A 24826-nucleotide genomic window follows, 5' to 3' on the forward strand; every position below is an offset into this window, starting at 1 on the left:
TGCAGCAATGAACAGAGTCTGGAAGCCAAGCGGTGATCATATTTCCAGTGAAACCACACCCCTTTTCCCAATGACACCACACTCCTTTTCCCAGTGAAACCGCACCCCTTTTCCCAGAGAAACCACACCCCTTTTCCCAGTGAGCACACTTCTTTTTCATCACAAACTGAAGACGTGCCCCTTAAGGCCTGTTTTCAGTTCACGGATGTGCAGAGTTTTAAAGAGACCATCCACAACACTGCATAGCTTCCTTCCCTGGCCCCGAAATGCTCATCCCCTCCCTCATTCCCCAATAATGCTCACCCGCACCAGTGCTGATGCCCTCCTCCACCCAACAGTGCTGACCTTCTCCCTCACTTCCACCCCCGTAATCCTCACCCCCAACACCCTTCCGACAGTGCTCACCCCCTCCTTCAGCCCGACTGATTCTCAATCCTCCTCATCCTCAAGAATATCTGCCTGACCTCACAGTGCTCGCCCCTGTCACCCCTCGACAATGTTCACTCCCTCCCAAACAATGCTTCCCTATCCAACATTGATCAACCCTCTCCCTTAACCTCCAACGATGCTCCCCTACCCTCCCTCAACCCGTGACAATTTTCAACACCTCCAACAGTAGTTGAACATCTACAATTACAAGTTTCACACCATTTAAAAAATATTCTGCCTTTCCATTCTTATGACAAAAGTGATTAAGTTCACACCTCCCTGCCTTGTACTCCATCTGCTGTCTTGTTACCCATTCACCTAACCTGCCTATATCACTTTGCAGACTGTTTGTGTCCTTCCCATAGCTCACCAGTCCACCTAGTTTGGTACCATCAGCAAACTTAAATACATTGCTCTCTGTATCTTCATCTAAGTCATGAATATAAATTGTAAATAGCTGAGGCCCCAACACTGATCTTTGCATCACTCCACTACTCACTATCTGCCAATTTGAAAAGACCCCATTAATACAAACTCTCTTTTTCCTATCCATTAACTAATCTTATTTCCATGCTAACATATTACCCCCAACCCCATGAAACTTTATTTTGCCTATTAACCTTTTGTCGGTGGTGGAGGGAGTGGATGTTTGTAGATATGGTGCCAATCAAGCGGGCTGCTTTGTCCTGGATGGTGTCAAGCTTCTTGAATGTTGTTGGAGCTTGTTTATCAAAAATCTATCTGACTTGGGGGCGATTTTACCATTTTGATTCTAAGTGCTGAATCTGGGCGTGTTTCAGATCCAACTTGTAAGCTCTGTTCTCAGGCCCCCCCATACGCACTCAGCCTCAAAAAAAAATCGCGAATCTGAATCGTGCTGTGGACGGGGCTTATCGCACCTGAAATGCTGCTGCTCCAATCGGAGCCTTCAACTGCGTATGCGCAGTGAGAAAAAATTTGAAAAACGCTCCCCTGCCACATCGCTCCTGGGCCACAAAAAGTGGGAGCGATGGCCCCCACAGACATTGCCCCACCCCCACAACATAACTGTCCCCCTTATCCACCCACCCCTCCCTCGCTACCCAGACCGATCACAATCCCCCTGCCTCACTTCCCCCCCTACCTCACTTCCCCCCCTTCCAATTGCCCGCAGAGTGGCAGCAGACCCCTCCACCCTCCCCCACCGATCTGAGGTAGAGAGACATTGGAAGCTCTGAACCTACCTCTTCAGAAGCTGAAGCGCCCGAAATAAACCTTTGCCAAGCATGTCTGTTTTGCGCCAAATCTGGATGGGCAAACGCGATGGTAAAGTGGGAAATGCTGGTAAGTTTGGGTGCCCAACCCATTAAGTCAATTTAAATACATGCAAATGCATTTAAATTGACATCGCGCCCGTTTGGGGCGTGGCCCCGATCGCATCCATTTTCGGGCCTTGGTAAAGGGGGAATCAACGCGGAGGCGGGCGCGGATTGCGCTATTCACCTTACGCCTGACTTTACCAAGTTTTTGCGCCCGAAAACGGGCACAATGCAATCATAAAATTGAGCCCTTGGCCTTGAAAAATTCAGTGACCCAGCCTCCACTGCTCCCTGGGGAAGAGAATTCCACAGACTAAAGTCACCCAAAAGAAAACAAAATTCTCATCTCCATATTAAAAGGGAGACCACTTATTTTTAAACCATCATCTAGTTCTGGTCACTCCCACAAGAGGAACATCATCCCGGTATCCACCCTGTCAAATCCTTTCAGGATCTTAAATGTTTCAATGCTCTAAACTCTGGTGAGTAAAGGCCAACCTTTCTTCATAAAGCTAAGTCCTTCATCCCAGGAATGAGTCAAGTGAACCTTCACTGAACTGTCTCTAACACAGTTCTACCCTATTTCAAATAAGGAGATTGAAACTGTGTTCCAAAAAGTACTCCAGCTATCGTTTCACCACGGTGCAGTACAGCCAGTGGCAGATTAACCATTAGGCTGAGTAGGCTTAAGCCTAGGGGCCCAGAAGAGCAAAATAAAATTGGTTTGACCCTTTTAAGGATGAATAAATTTTCATAACTGTACCCCGTGGGTGAATTAATATAACAAATACCTATAAATAGAGGAGCTTCACCCCTGGACTTGTACTACATGCAAATAACTTCAAAATAAATGCAACAAAGAGTTTATTGTCATGATATAAGATGTATACATACATATAGTACTTTTGTCAACATTCACCCTTACATAGTATTAGTCCCACACCACAGCACGATGACTGTCACCACTGCCTCCAGTGCTATCAATGTATCATCAAATTCACGATCATCATCTGATAATTCACCAATATCAACATATTGAATGCAGGGGGCAAGGTCAGGGGGCCTTACTAAAGCTCAGCCTAGGGGTCCGGGTGGTAGTTAATCCACCACTGAGTACAGCTGCAGTAAATCTTCCCCACTTTTATATTCCATTCTCCTTGCAATAATGTCAACATTCCATTTGACTTTCTTATCACTTGCTAAACCTGCATATTAACCTTTTGCGATTCATGTACCAGGATACTCAGATCCTTCTGTAATCTCTCTCCATTTAAATAATATACTGCTTTTCTATTCTTGCTGCCAAAGTGGACAAGTTCACATTTTCCCACATTATATTCCATCTGCCAATATTTTGCCCACTCACTTAACCTATGTATAACCCTTTGTAAACTCTTTACATCCTTTTGACAATTTACTTTCCAAGTTGCTGTCATCAGCAAATTAAGCTACCATATCTTCCTTCAGTCTCTTCATCCAACTCATTGATATAGTTTGCAAATAGTTGAGATCCCATGGCCCTTCGCTAGTTACAGCTTGCCAAATCGCAAAAGATCAATTTATCCCTACTGTCTTCTTCCTGCTGGCTAACCAGTCCTTTATCCATGCTAATGTATTACCCTCTACGTCATGAGCTCTTATTTTGTGTAGTAACTTTTAATGTGGTGCCTTGTTGAGTCCTTTTTGGAAATCCAAGTACACCACATCTAGAGGTTTATCCATCTTGCTTTTTAATTCTTCAAAAAACTAATAAATTAGTTAAACACAATTTTCCTTTTGTAGAACCATTTTGACTCTGCCTGATCCCATTCTGATTCTCAATATCTTGCTATAACCTCCTGAATAATTGATTCTCCAATTTTCCTATGACAGATGTTAGTGCTATTTTCCAATCCTTCTAGAATCTAAGGAATTTTGGAATATTATAACCCGTGCCTCTACAATCTTTGCAGCCACTGTTTTTTAAGACCCTAGGCTGCAGGCCATGAGACCTGTCCGCCTTATGTCTAATAGTTTTCCCAATACCTTTTCCCTGGTAGTGATGATTGTTTTAGGTTCCCCCCTCCCTTTTATCTCTTGATTTTCATTTATCTTTGAAAAGTTATCTAAGTCTTCTACAGTGAAGCAGACACAACATAATTGTTCAACACTTCCACATCATTCCCTTGTTTTCTATTATTAATTCCCCAGTCTCAATCTCTGAGTGACCAACTCTTGTTTTACCTACTCCTTTCCTTTTTACATACTTGTGGAAACTCTTACTTTCTCTTTTTATATTTTTAGGCATCTTTCTCTCTCTCATATTCTAATTTCTCCCTCTATTATTTCTTCAGTCTTATTTCCTGGTTCTTCAAGTCTGTTCAATCTTCTGACCTGTCACTAATCTTTGCAGAATTAGAGTCATAGAGGTTTACAGCATGGAAACAGGCCCTTCGGCCCAACTTGTCCATGCCGCCCTTTTTTTAAACCCCTAAGCTAGTCCCAATTGCCCACATTTGGCCCATATCCCTCTATACCCATCTTATCCACGTAACTATCTAAATGCTTTTTAAAATACAAAATTTTACCTACTACTACCTCTGGCAGTTTGTTCCAGACACTCACCACCCTCTGTGTGAAAAAATTGCCTCTCTGGACACTTTTGTATCTCTCCCCTCTCACCTTAAACCTATGCCCTCTAGTTTTAGACTCTCCTACCTTTGGGAATAGATATTGACTATCTAGCTGATCTGTGCCCCTCATTATTTTATAGACCTCTATAAGATCACCCCTCAGCCTCCTACACTCCAGAGAAAAAAGTCCCAGTCTATCCAGCCTCTCCGTATAACTCAATCCATCAAGTCCCGGTTGCATCCTAGTAAATCTTTTCTGCACTCTTTCTAGTTTAATAATATCCTTTCTATAATAGGGTGACCAGAACTGCACACAGTATTCCAAGTGTGGCCTTACTTGGAAGGTCTTGTACAATTTCAACAAGACATCCCAACTCCTGTATTCAATGTTCTGACCTACGAAACCAAGCATGCCGAATGCCTTCTTCACCACTCTGTCCACCTGTGACTCCACTTTCAAGGAGCTATGAACATGTACCCCTAGATCTCTTTATTCTGTAACTCTCCCCAACGCCCTACCATTAACTGAGTAAGTCCTGCCCTGGTTCAATCTACCAAAATGCATCACCTCGCATTTGTCTAACTTAAACTCCATCTGCCATTTGTCAACCCACTGACCCAATTGATCAAGAACCCGTTGCAATCAGAGATAACTTTCTTCACTGTCCACTATGCCACCAATCTTAGTGTCTTCTGCAAACTTACTAACTATGCCTCCTATATTCTCATCCAAATCATTAATATAAATGACAATATAAATGACAATCATTAAGCTTATTTTACACGGCATCCTACAGAGGCTCATGACAGCTTGTCAATTCCTCTTCACTGAATTTTGCAACTTTGCACGCATGTGGAACTTTGAGCATCTCACAAGCAGCCCCTACACCCACAATCAAATGATCTGGTGGAACGAGTGTTTCGCTCAGCCAAGCATCTCCTAGGCGAATGTGCACGGGACCACATAGACTACCATGCTGCACTCCTCAGCCTTCAAAATCTATTACAACAGAACCTGCCCTCATCAACACAACAACTCTTTTTCAGATCTATCAGGTCTACGATTCCTACTGTCAAGGCTCTGCTGCAGCCCAAACCTGAAACCAATGTGAATGATATCCACTTGTAATGCAGATTGAGAAGCATAACACACTATGTTCAAGATGTCTACAGACTTGGCCCTCTAACACCAGGTCAAACAGTCAAGATTCAGACTGCACATGGCCATGGCCAGTTGGCAGTGGCATACAGTAATGCCCACAACCAAAAAGTAACATGGTAACATCAAATAATGCCCACTATGTACATAATTACTGTCACCTTCTAAAAGTAGGTTGTATGCATTTTATACATATATTAGGAACAAGAGGGTAGCTAGAGAAAGAGCTGATTTACTCAAGGACAAAGGAGGAAAATTATGCGTCGACCAAAGGAAGTGAGTGAGATCCTTAATGAATACTTTGCATCAGTATTCACAAAGGAGAGGGACACATCGATTGATGGTGTCTCGGAGGGGTGTGTAAACTCTTTAGAACAAGTACGAGGGAGAAAGTGTTAGGTGAACGAAAAATCATTAAGGTAGACAAATCCCCAAGGCCAGATGGCATCTATTCCAGATTGCTGAGGGAGACAAGAGATGAAATTGCTGGGCCTCCAACAGAAATCTTTGTTTCCTCGTTGGCGGCTGGTGAGGTCCCAGAGGATTGGAGGATAGCCAATGTTGTCCCATTATTTAAGAAGGGTAGCAAGGATAACCTGGATAATTATAGGCCAGTGAGCTTAACGTCAGTGATGGTGAAATTGTTGGAGAAGATTCTTAGAGATTGGATCTATACACATTTGGAACTGAATGGCCTTGTTAGCAACAGACAGCATGGTTTTGTACGAGGAATGTCATATCTCACTAATTTAATTGAGGAGGTGACAAAAATGCCTTTGGTACATTGGCCTTTATAAATCGGAGTATCGAGTATAAAAGTTGGAGTGTTATGGTAAGGTTATATAAGGCATTGGTGAGGCCGCGTTTGGAGTATTGTGTACAGTTTTGGTCACCTAGTTACAGGAAGGATGTAAATAAGATTGAAAGAGTGCAGAGAAGGTTCACAAGGATGTTGCCGGGACTTGAGAAGCTGAGTTACAGAGAGAGATTGAATAGGTTGGGACTTTATTCCCTGGAGTGTAGAAGATTGAGGGGAGATTTGATAGAGGTGTATAAGATTTTGATGGGTATAGATAGAGTGAATGCAAGCAGGCTTTTTCCGCTGAGGCTAGGGGAGAAAAAAACCAGAGGGCATGGGTTAAGGGTGAAAGGAGAAAAGTTTAAAGGGAATATTAGGGGGGGCTTCTTCACGCAGAGAGTGGTGGGAGTGTGGAATGAGCTGCCGGATAAAGTGGTAAATGCGGGGTCACTTTTAACATTTAAGAAAAACTTGGACGGGTTCATGGATGAGAGGGGTGTGGAGGGATATGGTCCAAGTGCAGGTCAGTGGGACTAGGCATAAAATGGTTCGGCACAGACAAGAAGGGCCAAAAGGCCTGTTTCTGAGCTGTAATTTTCTATGGTTCTATGGTTCTAATTGGTAGAAGAGTTAGAGGGAAGTTGCATAATGTTCTCACCGAGGGGATCCTGGGGTCTGGATGAACACTAAATGCTGGCCCAGCCAGTGGTGCCCACATCCCGCAAATTATTTTTTAAATCCTCACTCCTTTTGTATAAGTACTTGGGATTCTGCACATGAAGTTGCATACCTTACAAGTTATGGCTGGGAAGTGCAATTAGGCTGATTGGCTATTTTCCAGCTGAAACTCCTGAGCTATAAGCTTATTTATTAGATAAATTTTATCTAATTTTTTGACACAGTGATCATTTAATTTAAATGTATTAGTGTCACAAGTAGGCTTGCATGAAGTTACTGTGAAAATCCCATAGTTGCCACATTCTGGCATCTGTTTGGGTACACTGAGGGAAAATTTAGCATGGCCAATGCACCTAACCAGCTCGTCTTTCGGGCTGTAGGAGGAAACTGGAGCACCTGGAGGAAACCCACGCAGACACGGAGAGAACGCGCAGACTCCGCACAGACAGTGACCCAAGCCGGGAATTGAAACCGGGTCCCTGGTGCTGTGAGGCAACAATGTTAATCACTGTGCCATCATGCTGCATAATGAAAGGTACCATTTAAATGCAAACGATTTACTTGTATTACAGGCAAAAAATCAAAAGATACAGCAGTGTAGATTATGCAGCTGCAAGTTTAAGACAACAGAAGAGATGATGATCACTCAGGAAATTCAAATTTTAGAAACCCTTTTGTGCAATTTACATTTTTTTCCACACTGACCTTTCAGAGTTCTAGGTCCTACACTCAAGGTTGACAACTTAAATCTCTCCAGGTCTCTATTTCTCTCTTTCTCTATCACTTTCTTTAATATCTAACTCCACCTGTTCTAATATCTCATTATGCAGCGTGGGATCAAACTTTGTTTAAAAACACTCTTGCGAAGTGCCTTGGGGTGCTTTACAATGTTAAAGGCATTATGTAATTGGAAGTCAATGTCATGGAATACGTTCAGTGATGTAAAGATATTTTTTGAGGAAAATTGGCACGAACAGGGCACACTGTAGCATGTAATTTTATGATCTTTGTGAATTCAAGCAACTCTAACGTATTGGTCATGTGGTCAGATGAACCATCCAGTATGAAAACTCCATACACAAATTGGCAAATGTGTATCATTCAAAATAATTTTCCAGTTTCTATTATCTCCTGAACTATTCTCAGGGGGAGAAATGTGGAGAAACCATTCTCTGGAGGGTTCTAGCCAATTTTCTGAGTATAGTTGGTTGGTTTTACCTTTATGCAAATAATTTTAAGGATGAAGAAACCCTAAGTTCCTTAAATATCTCAATCCTTTCATGTATCTGAGCACATAAACTATTTAAGAAGATGTCAAGTGATTGAGTATTTATTTTCTATCACTGGAATTGACACTGCAGAGGGCTATGAGTGGAGCACTGTAACACAAAATTTGAATTGTTACTTGATTTATCTTCTGATCGTATTACTTCTGCGTAGTCAATTCTTGACTGTCATTGAATAGACTTTATGGCGCAGTAATCATCCCTTCAATGTGGATGTCATCATTTATCAACAGCAAACAGATAAGATAGATTTCAGCTTGTAACTAATCAGCTGGTGAAGCGATAAAATCTACCTCAGACTTCTCGGCCTTTTGGCTAAGATCAAGTGTTGAATCAAGGCCACTAGATTGGTTTTCACAAAGAGCTACTTGATTTTGATGTGGGTTAAGGATTGAAGAAGACAGCAGGATGGAAGACAAAGAAGACAACGTTTGAGCTCTGCTGCTATTGGTGGATCTTCATGCTGGTTTAAGCCTCCGGCTTGGACGTACCGTTGGTACAGCATGACTCAGTGTTTGAGCCACGATTCCAGCTTCTTCTCCAGCACCAGTCAAAAGGTTGCGAAACACAATCTGTGTGACAGTGGGATGACCTGCCTGTGGATTGAACCTACTTGGTGAAGCAGGTTCTGTTTGAGTGCTGCAGATTTGAATCAGTAGACATCTTCTGCCTGCAGGATTTCCCCAGCAATGGGTATTTTGATGTGACCTTCAAGAGTTTTGTAGGATGTACCAAGCTTTTGAAGGCTTTTAAACAAAAAGGCATCTAGGGATCTCTTTCCATCCAACTGCAGAGCTTCTGTTTACTCTACTGTCACAGCGGAACCGAATGTTGTTACATTCCACATGTACAACTCCACATCCCCATGGTGGACATGCCATGTTTCTCACCAAGTATATTGATATGAATGGAAACAGCACTGAGGTAAAGGGCAACTTTGGCATCTGAATGAGCAAACACCAGGTCAAAGTGACCTTGAGAATGGATTCCAATGGAATCCTCCAGCATCACCCTCTAGCTTTGCCATTGGAGGAAGTCGAGGCTACCCCTTTTGTTTAGGTCAGGCCTGAGTGTGCTGCACCTGCGGCAAAGCCAGACATGTTGCTGCTAACTGCAACACAACTACTGCAGAAAATGCTTGCTGGAGGGGAATGTAACCAAGGGCTGCAAGGAAAGCAAATGCTGCAACCTGTGTGGGGAGGCTGGTCATCTTTACAAGGCCTGCCCAAAATGAGGGACCACATGTGCTCAAATCATCAACAGTGGAGCAGAAAAGGTCGTCACAAAGGATGTTCAGATACACTCCAAAGACATCACTGCACATGATGCTGCCAAAGGCAAAGCATCTGAATCAAAGGTGGAGGTCCCGGCACAGCCGGATAACACATTTGTACCCCCATCGAAAGGTGCAGATTCCATACAACAGGAGGGAACAGATCAAAGGTCCCTGGATGAACGATAAAAATCGAGAAAATCGCTTGCAGCTAGCGCCTCCAGTGGCAGCACCTCCTCAGACAAGGAACGACAAGATCATTGTTGATGAAGCACCAAGACGGAACTGGAGACACAGAGAACCCAGACCACCAACGACGAAACAACCAGAGAATATTAACCTCAACTCAATGGAGCAGCAATACGACCAAGGCAACTGCAGATCCAGGGAAAAACACACAAGGCCACACAAGCTCCTGGCAACTGAGGTGGAGATTGGCCTGTAACCCTGGCACCAACTGAGTGCAATGCCTACAAAACCACCCCAATGTTACCCAGTTGATCTTACAGGCCTGACACAGACCAGGACTACTTTCTCAGCCCTGCAATCCTGAAGAAGTGCAATAGCACCACAGGTATGCAGGGATACATGCAGCAACTTGAGCTTGCTGCGGAAAAGACTCTGGACATTTGAGACAGTAAATCCGCATTCTTTAAAATGGGTTTGAAAATAGCAGCAATCAATGTTCAAAGTATTAAAGGTGCTTCCTAATGTGTGGCCAACCTCATTTACCGGGCCAACATTAAAACCAACCTGCTGTTCCAGCAGGAGTGTGGGCTACTGCACCTCAGCAGCCACAGACGCTGGTTGAGCTTATAGTCTCACGGGCCATCGACCTGGTCAGGAGGAAATTGCCATTCCTCTGGCCTGGGTATTCTGTTGGGGTGGGGCAACTCCACCATCTCTGAAGTTAAGGAGGTGGTGGGGATACGCCTCCTCGTAGCAGATGTCAAAAAAACGCTCTCCTCAGACTGTTTGATGTGTACGGCCCCGGCCGTAAAAGATTGAGCGACTAGCAGTCCTTCAGCAACTTCCACTGCTGCTAACTACTTCCAGGCCAATCATTCTGGCCGGTAATTTCAACTGCATCATCAATGCGACTGGACAATCCAGCAGAGCTGACACCAAACTGGACGCCACTTCCAGACTCCTGATGGAAGCAGTTAAAGATGGCAAGCTGCACAATGTCTTCAGCAACCCAGCAGACAGAGCGCAGCGAAGATACACATGATCGCGGCCAGGTGGGTCTGTCTGCTCCATCAGAGACTTCCTGTTTGTGTGTCCCTTTCACTCTTGGTCAGGTCCACTGACATCAAACCAGTATTCTTCTCTGACCACTGCCTCCTACTTGCCAACTGTCACCTACAGGCCCACAGAAAGCAACTGGCCCGGATGGGGTACCCGGACATGCACTCAGATCCTGCGCGGATCAGCTGGCAGAGGTATTCACAGACATCTTCAACCTCTCTACAATAATCTGAGGTCCCTATCTGCTTCAAGAAGATGACCATCATCCCGGTACCTAAGAAAAACCAAGCAGCGTGCCTTAATGACCATTGGCCGGTGGCTCTGACATCCATCATTATGAAGTGCTTCGAAAGGTTAGTCATGGCACAAATCAATTCCAGCCTCCTGGACTACCTGGATCCACTACAGTTTGCCTACCACTGCAACAGGTCCACAGCAGACACCATATCCCTGTCCCTGCACTCAACACCTAGACAACAAGGACCACTTATGTCAGACTCCTATTTATTGACCACAGCTCAGCCTTCAACATTATTATTCCCATGAAACTCATCTCCAAACTCCGTGGCCTGGGCCTCGGCACCTCCCTCTGTGACTGGATCCTGAACTTCCTAACTCACAGACCACAATCAGTAAGGATAGGCAACAACACCTCCTCCACGATCATCCTCAACACCAGTGCCCTACAAGGCTGTGTTCTCAGCCCCCAACTATACGCCTTATACACCTATGACTGTGTGGCCAAATTCCCCTCCAATTCGATTTTCAAGTTTGCTGACGCCACCACCATAGTGGGTTGGATCTCAAACAATGACGAGACAGAGTACAGGAATGAGATAGAGAATCTGGTGAACTGGTACGGCAACAATAATCTCTCCCTCAATGTCAACAAAATGAAGGAGATTGTCATTAACTTCAGGAAGCGTAAAGAAGAACATGCCCCTGTCTACATCAACAGGGACGAAGTAGAAAGTGTTGAGAGCTTCAAGATTTTAGGTGTCCAGATCACCAACAACCTGTCCTGGTCCCCCCTTGCCAACGCTATAGTTAAGAAAGCCCACCAACGCTTCTACTTTCTCAGAAGACTAAGGAAATTTGGCATATCAGCTATGACTCTCACCAACTTTTACAGATGCACCATAGAAAGTATTCTTTCTGGTTGTATTACAGCTTGGTATGGCTCCTGCTCTGCCCAAGACCGCAAGGAACTACAAAAGGTCGTAAATGTAGCCCAATCCATCACGCAAACCAGTCTCCCATCCATTGACTCTGTCTACACTTCCCACTGCCTCGGCAAAGCAGCCAGCATAATTAAGGACCCCACATACCCCGGACATTCTCTCTTCCACCTTCTTCCTTCGGGAAAAAGATACAAAAGTCTGAGGTCACATACCAACCGATTCAAGAACAGCTTCTTCCCTGCTGCTGTCAGACTTTTGAGTGGACTTACCTTGCATTAAGTTGATCGTTCTCTACACCCTAGCTATGACTGTAACACTACATTCTGAACTCTCTCTCATTTCTTTCTCTGTGAACAGTATGCTTTGTTTGTATAGCACGCAAGAAACAATACTTTTCACTTTATAATAATACATGTGACAATAATAAATCAAATCAAATCAAATCAAATCAGAGGGTGAGCAGGGGGACATGGAAGCAGAATATAAAACTGTTGACCCCAGACAACTTTGAAGAACTCAAAAGGGATGACAAAGGTTGAAGAACCATGAAACCTTTCTTTGAGTCTCCATTGCTCTGGTGGGAAGCAATTAAAGGGAGTGTCAAGAGGTTCTTCATCCTTAAAGATGTTCAGAAGGTGAGAGAGCGATGGGGAGAAATGTCCTGACTCCAGAAGAGCATGCAGAATCTGCTCCGACTGCAGTTGATGGGGGTCGATGTCAAGGAGGATCTCTAGGAGGTAAAGAGCCAGCAAGCCTCACTCTTTGCTTTGGAGACCTCCAAGATCATCTTCCAATCCAGAGTCCACTCAATAGAGCAGGATGAAAGGCGCTTGTGTTTTGTCTTCCAGAAGGTCCACAGAGGGAGCTCTGTGATCAGTAGCCTGAAGGAAGAAGTTAGTTCAATAAAGTCATCACGGACTGATATTCTGAAGATCTGAAAATCCTTCTGTGCCAGACTGTACGACCTGAAGCAAACAGACAGCATGGTCTCCCAGTCCTTCCAGTCATCTATCACAGAGATCTTAGCCAATAGTGAGTGGGAGAGCCTGGACAAACCTGTCTCTGGATGAGCTGACAAAGGCTGCCAAGTCCTTTGAGATGAGTTAAACCCCCGGAAGCAACGGCTTACCAGCTGATTTGTATTCGGCTCTGTGGGACTGGATTGGCCAAGACCTGCTGGAAGTGTACAAGAGTATGCTTCTGTATGGCAGCATGTCAGAATCCATGACAAAAGGCATCATTACCCTCATCTACAAGCAAAAGAGAAAAAATTGGTGACCCATTTTACTATTGAGCATGGACTATAAAATTCTAACTAATGTCATTGCCAACCGGGTCAAGTCTGCTCTGGAGTTAATAGAACATAGAACATAGAACAGTACAGCACAGCACAGAACAGGCCCTTCGGCCCACGATGTTGTGCCAAGCTTTATCTGAAACCAAGATCAAGCTATCCCACTCCCTATCATCCTGGTGTGCTCCATGTGCCTATCCAATAACCGCTTAAATGTTCCTAAAGTGTCTGACTCCACTATCACTGCAGGCAGTCCATTCCACACCCCAACATCTCAAAGAAATACAAAGGGACAGGAGTTATGCTAAAGTGCGGATAAGCTCTGGTTGGCCCTGTTGGTGACTTGCTCTGCTTCTGAAATTGCCAGCTCAGCTAGTTTTGTGACCACATCACTGAAGCAGTTTCAAATGCACTGGGCTCCCAAGGCTGAAGAGCTAGGGACAAGAATCTCCACCCTCACTACAAACCTGGGAGGCTGTTCCTTCTGCATCAGCTGTACACTCTGTTCCACGCGTTGCTGCTCTCATCCGCGAAGGCCTTACCACCGGAGAGTTGCGGCGATGGTAGAACAGTACGTATGCATGTCGTGCGACTACCTGGCTTTTGTCGACCATCGTGACAGTGCTGTCATCAAAGAGACGCCAACCCACGTCTACTTGGATACGATTGCCTACATGCAGGACAGGAGGGTGAGCACCTGCCTCATCAACCTTGACCAGGAGAAGGCGTTTCACAGAATATAGCATGTTTACATGATGGATATGCTCTCCAAAATGGGGTTTGGGGGAGAATCTGCAATTGGATCCAACTGTTCTAGTGCAGTTTCAATCAATGGTGGGAATCAGAAATCTGTCAGATCAAATCTGGTGACAGGAAGGGCTGCCCCTTCTTCTCTGTCCTGTTTTTATGTTGTACAGAACCTTTGGTGACTCCATCAGGGAGGATCTGGGCATAAGAAGAGTGACGATTCCAGAGAGCAGAGCCCTGCAGGTCAAAGCCTTGAACTTGAACAAAGTACTTGAACATCTTCTGCTCAGACCTGTTGTCGGTGTACAGACTTCTGAATGGCTGCAACCAGTTCAAACTGGATTCAAGAGCCAAGGTAAACTATGGCAAGAGCGAGGCTAAATTCTTTAGGAACTGGACTTTGCTCCCTTCATAGTCAAGCCAAATTGCCTGAAGGTGCTGGGGGATATGGTTTGGAGGGGCTGGGGCTTGCATCAAAACTGGGAGGAGCGCATTGCCAAGGTAAAGCAGAAACAGGGCTTGTGGAAGCAACGTTCCCTCTCCATTGCAGGAAAAAACCTCATTTGTGATGAGGTACTCTCAGGGTTGGTGTATGTAGCGCTGGTCTGGCCCATACCCCAATCCTACATTGCAACAGTCACCTGAACCATCTCCAAATTCATCTGGAGATCCAAGGTGGATTGTGTCCGGAGGGACACCATGCATAAATCTCTGGATAAGGGATGCAACAATGTACCCAACGCCACACTCATCCTGATGGCCATCTTTGTGTGCAGCTGTGCATAAATCCTCGGTATACAAACATCAAGCGTCACTATATACTGAGGTTCTACCTGTGCCCGATGTTGCGAAAGATGGATCAGGCCACATTGCCATGGAATTCTACAAGTAGTTGGACCAATCACCTGTCCCTCTTGCAAAAGTTTATTCAGAAAAACGCCTTTGACCACAAGGCAATCAAGCAGTGGTCTGCATGTAATTTCCTCAAGGCCCTGAGGGAAAAGGAGATGGTGGATCCTGTCAGTTGGTTCCCTAAACAGACTGTCAGAGTCATTTGGTAGAACGCTTCATTACCAGAACTTTCAAACAAGCACCAAGACCTAGCTTGGATGGTGCAGATGATGGCACTTCCCATTAGATCCTCTGCACCTCTGTATACTGCTCTCGAAGAGGCTAGAGAGGAGAAGAAATAGTCGCACATCTCCTTGTGGAATGTGCCTTTGCAAAGAAGGTCTGGAGAATGATGCAGTGGTATTTGTCAAGGTTCATCCTGAGTAGCTCTGTGACACAGGACTCTGAGCTCTATGGGCTGTTCCCAGGGACGCATTCCAAGACAAACATCAACTGCTGCTGGAGGATCATCAACTCGGTGAAAGATGTTCTTTGGCTTGCCTGAAATCTATAGATCTTCCATTGCGAAGTATTTTCCTTTGACCAAGTGTTACAGACTGGCACATTATGTGCTGAGAGACACGTGCTATGGCATCCACCGCCAAGGTGCAATGGGGAAAAGCAAAATAGCTCGAGAGACTAGTAACCGGGCAAAACCCCTCGGACTGTGTGTATAATTCTCACTGTGTGTAACTTTATTGAAACACCGCAGAGTGCAACATGAATAATGTATTTAGTTTGTAATGAATTTTGGACTTTGTAATGAATGTTCTCAAACTGAATTCAGCGTAAATTCTGATCTCAGGAGAAAATGTAAATATTGTCAAACTTTACTGTTGTACTAATTGGAAATGTTTTGTAACATGTTTTTCAGATTTTATATGAATAAAGAATATTTTTACAAAACAAAATCTGCCTTAGTAATGTCTGATGTTCATGGAATCACAAAGCGATGCTTAGAGGCCTTCACATCAACTGCCAGGTTTTTCTATTTGTGTGATGTCCCTTCTCAGAGGAACCAGAGGAAGATCTTAGCTCAATAAAGGAAAGGTTCTGGGAAGCTGAGGATGTGCATGGCAAAGATACACTTCTAGAATTATACCAGCTGAAACTGCACTATCTGCCAACACAAAATGCTCAAAGTGTTTTTTTGCTGTTTATTCAGTTAGGGCTATCCTAGTTGTTAGAAATAAATCTCCATCCGCATCCATAGATCTAGTCCTCCAGGTTCCATTAATGAGACACTGGACTGGGCAACATCAGCTGCATTCTAGAATCTTGGAAGCCTCGATTAAGATCAACTTGGTTTGACTTCTTCATTGTGAGGTTATAACTTAACTGTGTCCTAAAATGCCTACCTTACCTCCGCTAAAGATGATTACCAGTTGGTCGTCAAATAGCTAGAAAGCATGGTTTTTGAGTCCTTGCTAAGGTGCATCAGGTATCAGGCATACCTCACAAGTGCACAGGAAGTTATCTCCAGTATTCTAGCTAATATTTATCTCTCAATCACAAAAACAGACTTTCTTGTCATTATCGCAGTGCTGTTCGTGGGAGCTTGTTATCTGCAAATTGGCTGTTGCCTACATTACAGCAGTACTTACATTTCAAAAGTACTCAATTGACTGTAAAACACTGAGACATCCAGTGGTCATGAAAGGTACTGCATAAATACAAGTCTGTTAATTGTATCAAACAAAGATAAGTACATACAGTGGAGAACAGTGATTGGGTGGTTACTAGAGTGCATATAAAGAAATACTAACATGAGTTGAATGGAGTCAGGAAATATATACCTGTAATATTTCACTCTGAAAGATTGTCTTCTTTTCACCAACAGGCTATCAGGAGTAAAACACCTTCCTTATGGTGAAAATATGAATGCATTGCCATTGTGCTCATACATGCTGCAAACACACAATATACCCAATGAACGAGCTCAAAGTTTAAAACATCAGTGGAAAATACCTGTCTCACTACCAATTCAAGGTAGGCATATGAGCATATGTTTATATACCCGATTTCCATGCAATTGTCATCCCTAGCTATCGCAAAAAAAATTACTCCAAACCAAAGGAAAAACTTTTCCATGAATCTCACCTGGAGTGAATTTAAGATTGTATTTTGGCTTTGAGGATCAGGCGACAGTTATGAATTTGTTTACTAGATTAGATGCCTATTTTTGGAGCCCTGCCCAGGAATTAAATTGATAAAAGTGTGGTAACTACCAAAAGGCCCCACTTTTGATCCCGAACCTGTATGTATTTCAACCGCAGTTTCTTTATAATTTGGTTGTGGGATGTGGGGAATACTGGACAAGTTGTATTTTTGTTATTACTCACCCTTGGTCACCCAGATAAAGTGGTGTTTAGCTTTCCCCGGAAGCTGCTGCAGGCCTTTTAGAGATAGTAATTCCACAGTTACATCAGCAAATTTTCAGACAGTTATCCAGTAATGATGAAACCTCGGTCATTACTGAAAAATTCATCTGAAATGTATTAATAGGAACTTCATGTTTGCCTGAATCACAGATAGGTCAGGCATGCCTCCCCTTTCTGAGGACCATGAAGTGAATGAGTAAAATGTGAACAGAAGTCAAGTGAAGACATAATTACTCTCAATTGTGATTCTCTGTGATAGAATCATGCTCATGGCTATTTATAAGACGTGGAGATGCCAGCGTTGGACTGGGGTAAACACAGTAAGAAGTTTAACAACACCAGGTTAAAGTCCAACAGGTTTATTTGGTAGCAAAAGCCACACAAGCTTTCGGAGCTGCAAGCCCCTTCTTCAGGTGAGTGGGAATTCTGTTCACAAACAGAGCATATAAAGACACAAACTCAATTTACATGAATAATGGTTGGAATGCGAATACTTACAACTAATCAAGTCTTTAAGAAACAAAACAATGTGAGTGGAGAGAGCATCAAGACAGGCTAAAAAGATGTGTATTGTCTCCAGACAAGACAGCCAGTGAAACTCTGTGGGGGTTACAAATAGTGTGACATGAACCCAATATCCCGGTTGAGGCCGTCCTCGTGTGTGCGGAACTTGGCTATCAGTTTCTGCTCAGCGACTCTGCGCCGTCGTGTGTCGCGAAGGCCGCCTTGGAGAACGCTCCAGCGGTCACAGGCATTCGGCCTCTGATATTCGGGTAAGCGTTCTCCAAGGCGGCCTTCGCGACACACGACGGCGCAGAGTCGCTGAGCAGAAACTGATAGCCAAGTTCCGCATACACGAGGACGGCCTCAACCGGGATATTGGGTTCATGTCACACTATTTGTAACCCCCACAGAGTTTCACTGGCTGTCTTGTCTGGAGACAATACACATCTTTTTAGCCTGTCTTGATGCTCTCTCCACTCACATTGTTTTGTTTCTTAAAGACTTGATTCGTTGTAAGTATTCGCATTCCAACCATTATTCATGTAAATTGAGTTTGTGTCTTTATATGCTCTGTTTGTGAACAGAATTCCCACTCACCTGAGGAAGGGGCTTGCAGCTCTGAAAGCTTGTGTGGCTTTTGCTACCAAATAAACCTGTTGGACTTTAACCTGGTGTTGTTAAACTTCTTGCTGTATTTATAAGACAACAGAGCACATCTCAATCACTTCAGCAAACAAAATATACACTGCACACACTATATAGTCAGGTGAAAGTATGGCCCATAGGTTGCAAATCAAGTGTAATGGAGCCATATTTATTTAATAGTGTCCAAAACATTAATATGTTGTTTAGCCATAATCGAGGGATATCTTGGATAACATCATTGATTGTTAATGAGAAAATTGGTAGATTTAACACAAATTAGATTATGGGGGCTACTTGTATACATTCAACTTTATAGCATTTTTCAACTGTTAATTGTAGTATAGTGGGTTAATAATTATGGTAAAGATTTTGTGATGGCATCATGATGTAACAGTGACATCAGCAGTCATGTGCTGGAGACCATGTTGAGCAGATGAAGTAGTCTGTACACAAGAGAGATGTACGTACCTAATAGCTCATCCTGTCTAGTGTAAATAAAGTCATTTCGAAGTAACCAGCCTGAGTTAGACTAGAGTTACTCATGGTAAGAGGGGAAACCTTCCACGTATAGATTGGGCAATGAGACCAACTCACAAAACATTAATGAAAGGTTACATACTCATTAATCTTGAACAGACAAAAAGTTAATCAATAATCTGTGGACATCGAACCTCCTTGTCTTCAAATTCTCAGTTCCATTGTTGCTATTGACCTGTGTTTCTAACTGAGTAGCACATTAATAATGCTCATTCTGTTTTCTTGCAATACAAATTATACAGTAAGTCATAACTATGAAGAAATTGTGTGATGAGTGAGACCTGGTCACAAGAATAATGGAGTCATTAACTTAGAGCTACAGATAAAGGGTAATTAATGACTCAGTGACGGTGAAAAATCATGGGAGGAGTTTTCCGTTTTTAGGTTAAGTGCACACATCAGTGGGAAAAAGAATGTATTTCCCACAGGAACTGGCAGCATCTGTCAAGTGGGATTCACCCATCTGAAAGATGCAAATGAGCTCATCTTGGGAAATTGATTGGCCAGCCCTGCAGTTCACCCCAATCTCAATGCTTGGTATCAGGCCCCTGTCCCCCAAAAAATGAAATGGTGACCCCCACCCCCCTGCTGACCAAGTGAACACCATCAACTCTTACCAAACAGGAGCACCCTCCCCACACCACACAGGCATGAGGGTGACCTGACCATATCCCGCACCCCCCTCCATCTGCGCCCCCTTGGACTCACCCACTCAGCCTCCCTCCCTCCTCAGAACACCACTCAGGCCCACTTCCTGCACTGACCACCCATAAGTAGTCTGCAAAAGAGGAAGTTAAATCACTTATTCCCTTTGAAGAAACCAAAGCTGTCAATCAGGCTTAGAGTTAATGTCAACATTGTGGTTCCCAACAATGGAGGTACTTGAGATGCCTTCAAACATGAAGGGAAATGTAAATAAACACAGCTGACTGGAGCCTGAGTATAAATCCATTAAGCTGTCAATGGAAGCCTCTTTCAAAGCACTGCACCACACAAATTGACCGAGATCAAAGGTTTCCAATGAGATGGCGACAGGTTCGGGGGGACGGGGAAGGGGAGGGCACTGAATGGGTCATCAAACCCGCTAATTGTATTAGAATTAACGTGCTTGAATAATTATTGGGTTACTGTCTGCTATGGGTGGGAACCTGATTGGGGCTGGCAGGGTGGGTCGGGTGAATCCTAAAAGCCATCACACCCATCAGGAATCCCGATTTTTGGCTGACGCCCCATTTAGCAGGGTATTGGGATTCCCACCAGCCTTCTGCTGAGGTCAGTAAATTCCCCCCTTCCCAGTGTTATTAGGGAGGGAGTGCCAGGATTTTGACCCAGCAACAGTGATGGGATGGCAATAAAGTTCCAAGCCAGGATGGTGTGTGGCTTGGAGAGGAACTTGCAAGTGGTAGGTGTTCCCACGCACCTGCTGCCCTTATCCTTCTAGGCGGTAGAGGTTGGGCGTTTGGAAGGTGCTTTAAACATTCATAAATAAACATGCTAATATTTTAAACTGTTCTGCTTCATGTTTCAAATTTTAAAATACCTTACATACAGTTTTTTTGTTTTGTAGTAAGCTGTAAAGACAAGAATAAGTAACATGGATGCTAATATAAAACCACGTGATTTGCTGTTTTCATCATGAGCCTAGTTCAAAGTCTTTTCCCCACCAATACTGCCTCATCATTCATATTTGCAGTAATTCTTTAAAGGGTCGGGTAGGTCTAGCCAGTCGATAGCCAGTCTGTGCATTATGCATTTCTGAACTAGCTGACGGCACAGAGTCTGTAGAGATGGAACTGCAGAGATAAAGATAATGAAATTATTAATCGCACTTCTCCTGAAGGAGTTTATGCATGTGGTATGTAACTATCAATCAGGACATACATATTTATTTGTGCATCATTGACATTTGATCCAGAGATTTGATCCAGAGCATTTATCATGGGCCACAAACCGAAGCAGTGATTTGATTGGGGGACCGTCTCTTGAATCTACTACGCAGTTACTTCATCTGATGTTTTTTGAACCTTGCTTATTTTTCTCTTTTGGAGGGTTGAGCAGAATTCAAATCTGACTTCACACTCTCCCTGGCCTTATGTATTGCCATTCCAAAATGAACTTTACTATTATAGTGTTTTATCTGTCTAGCTTTATTTCTCTGTATGCAAACAATTCTTAATCTAAATGGAAACATAACTGTGCAGTCCTGCTGTCAGCCAGTTCAAGTCACATATTAGTTCAATTTATGATGCATCTAAAAATTAACAGACTAGGTATTGATTTTCTTTTAAGAAATAGATCAATTAAAAAGTACTGCTGTCGCTATAGAGATAAAAGGAAACTGTGTTTCCTATGTATATCGCTGATGTGGAGTGGCTGATGAAGTAATTGATGATTTTGTACAAAGATTTTGTTCAAACTCAGCAGTTTTTAACTTTAATTTCACTGAATTCTTTATTATTTCATGGGATCTGGGGATCACTGGCATTTGTTGCCAATCCCTAATTGCCCTTGGACTGAGTGGCTTGTTGGGCCATTTCAGAGGATAGTTAAGAGTCAACCACATTGAAGGGTCTGGGAGCCTATTCCTGCTTCTATTTCTTGTGTTCTATTATTGTGGGTTTGGGAGTCACTCGTAGGCCAGACCAGGTGATGACATCAGATTTCCCTCCCTAAAAGACATTAATGAACCAAATAAGTTTATATGGTAATGGATATAGTTTCAGGTCACCATACTGCGACTATCTTTCTATTCCAAATTTTCTTTGATTAATTAATTTAAGTTAAAATTTCACCAGCTGCCAAGGTGGGATAATGGTGACAACAACAACTATCGATTATTGTAAAAACCCATGTGGTTCACTAATATTCTTTTGGGAAGGAAATGTGCCATCCTTATCTAACATGGCTCAGCGAGACACGCAGTTCAAGGGCAGTTAGGGATGAGCACCAATGTTGAATTTGCCAGCATTCCCCACATCCAGTGAAATAATGTAAAAAAAAATAATTGAACTAAAATCCCACCACTGCAGCTGTGACATTAATCCATGTCCCTCGAGCATTAGCCTGGGCCTCTAGATTACTAGTCTAGTGACATTACCACTACTCACTCATTTCCCCCTGCTGAATACAAAATATATTAAAAGATGAATGCATTCAGTTTGGTTTCTGAAAAAAGTACTATTGCAATTTCAAATATAAGAGCCCGCAGTTTTTATCCCAGCATACACTTAAGAATCACAGGTGCAGTACACCATATGAAGGGGCATTCAGGAGTATATACGTAGTGTTACAAATCAAATAAATCAAACTGAAATATTATACTAATGTAACAAATTTGATCTGGTGATACTTACAACCATAGTCCACTTGTATGATCCTCACAGTCTTGGTGGAAGCAAACACGTCAACAACAGCGTAGAGAGGTTGGTTTGTGGGGATTCCTTTAGCACAGGGGCCCATGTCCTCCCCATTGATGACAATGTGCATTTCCCCCATATTAGCATGAATGGTATACAAGACCCCCACTCTGCTTCCTCTGGCAGTTGCAGGAAGAATGTTAGTCTTATACAGTTGATCCAAGAGGTGACTGTACCTTCCTGGTCTGCTTCTTCCCACCAGCTTATCCTTGGGGATTTTACATTTTCCAATTTGTAGATAGGCTTCCATAGAACAGGGTGGCATTGGAACAGGACTGGATTCCTGATCATCAGTGAGGACCTTGTTGTGATTCCTGGTTATTGCAAAAACCCAACTGCTCCCTAAATTCACCAAATCAGGGAGAGAATACTCAGGAACTGACTCTAGGTTTCTTGGATTGTGTGCTGTCAAACCGACCCTTACATTGCCACACCAGCCTAACTCTTTCTCTGCAATTTCGACAAGGAAAATTTTGTCAGGATCCAAAGGTTCTTTGCTGAAACATACCCCATTACCGAAGCTCTCAGCTCTTGTCGCCTGGGTCTGAGAATCATCCAGTCTCACGTTGGTTCCATGAATGTGGTGGAAACGTATATATGGATCTGACATTGCAGCCATTTCTGTGATCCTTGCTGCTTAGGCTATTTTTAACCACAGCAGGAATTTGTGTTACATATCAGTTCAGAGACTGACAGCTGGTGTGGAGGGGCTGACATAACTGAAGCCTACGTACTACCCCTGCTCCTTCTATTTGAACTGTAAATGTTACCCCGTTTCAAACAGCAAAATACAATGCTGTAAATCTGAAATATAAACAGAGAATGCTGGAAATACTCAGTTCAGGCAGCTTCTGCAAACAGAAAAACAAAGTTAACTGGCAGAATTTTCCCAAGTTGTTGCAGACGGATTTGATTGTGAGGGGGGTGGGGTGGAAAAGTCCCATTAAGGGGGTCAGGGTCCCAACGCGATTCATCCTCTTGCAGCTGCCCCAGGGAGGCTTGTGAATTGAGAAGGAAATGTGTCAGTGAGTGTGTTGCAAGGCGTATGTATTTGGGGCCAGCCACAGCTGAATTGCGGGCAACATGAGGAAGCTGAGAAATGTGGGTGTAAAACTTGCAGCAGCCGTAAGGACATGTAAGGGTGGAGCTTATAAAAGTTTGGAATGAGGCCTGATTGCTGGAGATTGTCGATGAATGAAAAATGGGGTTGTGGTACATTGAGAAGTGAGTGAAGTTGTTGGTACAGTAGGTAAAAGATGGCACTTGAAGATTCATGGAGATTGGGTGGGAAAGTGGAATTATGTCTAAGGATTAGCCTTGATTTTATTAAATGTGGAGCAGGGTAGAGGGGTCACAATGATCTACTCCTACACCTCTGTTTTTTTGTTCTTGTGTTTCAGCAGGGAACTCTCATGTCAAACAGGAAGCCAATTGTGGGAGGCAATTAGGAGTTTTTATAATCATAGATTTTTTTTCCCCAAAAACATTCTTTATTTATAGAACTTATTAAAGTACATTATGTACATAAAGGTATATTCAATTCAAAGTTGATGTTACACAAGATGCAAAACCAAATCAATTTCTTCCAATGCTGTATGTTACTCTTGGGTGCAGCAATATCCATTACATGTCAAACATATAACTCGGGGTTTTTTTTCCAGTTTCTAGTCCCCTAATATACCACCACTGAAAGTCCTTTCCAAATTGCTTTTATGCAGTGGCTGTTCCAAGTGTTAGTGCTTGTAGTCCCAGACTTTGCAATTTGCCTGTCTGTAATACTTGGTTATGAACAACTGTTTGCACTAGAAGACCAGCAGGTTTCAGGCAGAATCATCAAGTTGGTGGTGATCCAGCTGTAGTTGATGTTTATCTCAGTGAGCATTCCTTGGGAACAGCCCAAAGAACACAGAGTCCTGCATCACAGAACTCAGGATGAATCTTGACAAAAACCACTGCATATCGTTACAGATATTTTTTGCAAAGGCACATTCCATGACGAGGTGGACAATGGTTTCTTCTCCACCACAGGAAGCCACCTGAAAGGCTACATATGAAAGGGGGTAAGACTCCCAGCAGGTAAGAAGGATCTCATGGGGGTGGGCCATTCCCACCACCAACCAATCTTGGTGCTTGTTTGAAAGTTCTGGCAATGAAGTATTCTGTCAAATTACTTTGCCAGTCTGCTCATGAAAGCATTTGATTAGGATTCAACATCTCCTTTCCCCTCAGGCCCCTAAGGATGTTCTGTGCTGACCACTGCCTGGTGGACTAATGGTCAAATGTGTTTTTCTGCATTAACTTATCCACGAAGAACAGTTGGTATGGCATGGTCTAGCTGAATGCAGCGTTCCGCGGCATAGTGGCCAGCTGAACCTTCACAACACCAGGGACAGGTAGAATCTCAGCACACAGTGACACTTGTTCTTTGCATACCAAAAGTCTGCGCAC

At 43.4% G+C, this 24826-nt stretch overlaps 1 protein-coding gene across 1 annotated transcript; it reads right to left on the reverse strand.

The window, feature by feature from the left end:
* Positions 1 to 18542: 18542 nt before the first annotated feature.
* neurl2 (neuralized E3 ubiquitin protein ligase 2) lies at positions 18543 to 23020 on the reverse strand. Its single transcript, XM_078236388.1, has 2 exons — positions 22316 to 23020; positions 18543 to 20755 (listed from the first exon to the last, which is right to left on the reverse strand). Exons 1-2 carry the CDS (start codon positions 22995 to 22997, stop codon positions 20640 to 20642), a joined length of 798 nt encoding a protein of 265 aa, XP_078092514.1. The 5' UTR covers positions 22998 to 23020; the 3' UTR covers positions 18543 to 20639.
* Between the last annotated feature and the right edge of the window lie 1806 nt (positions 23021 to 24826).

Source organism: Mustelus asterias, chromosome 20 (genome assembly GCF_964213995.1).
Source record: "Mustelus asterias chromosome 20, sMusAst1.hap1.1, whole genome shotgun sequence".
Taxonomy (NCBI): domain Eukaryota; kingdom Metazoa; phylum Chordata; class Chondrichthyes; order Carcharhiniformes; family Triakidae; genus Mustelus; species Mustelus asterias.

Bases quoted from the DNA above. Each gene is read 5' to 3' on its own strand.
- neurl2 (XM_078236388.1), bottom strand. From the start codon at position 22,997: ATGGCTGCAATGTCAGATCCATATATACGTTTCCACCACATTCATGGA. The intron at 20,756-22,315 runs GTAAGTATCACC...TTATCTCTGCAG, and splicing joins CATACAAGTGGACTATGGTT to TTCCATCTCTACAGACTCTG.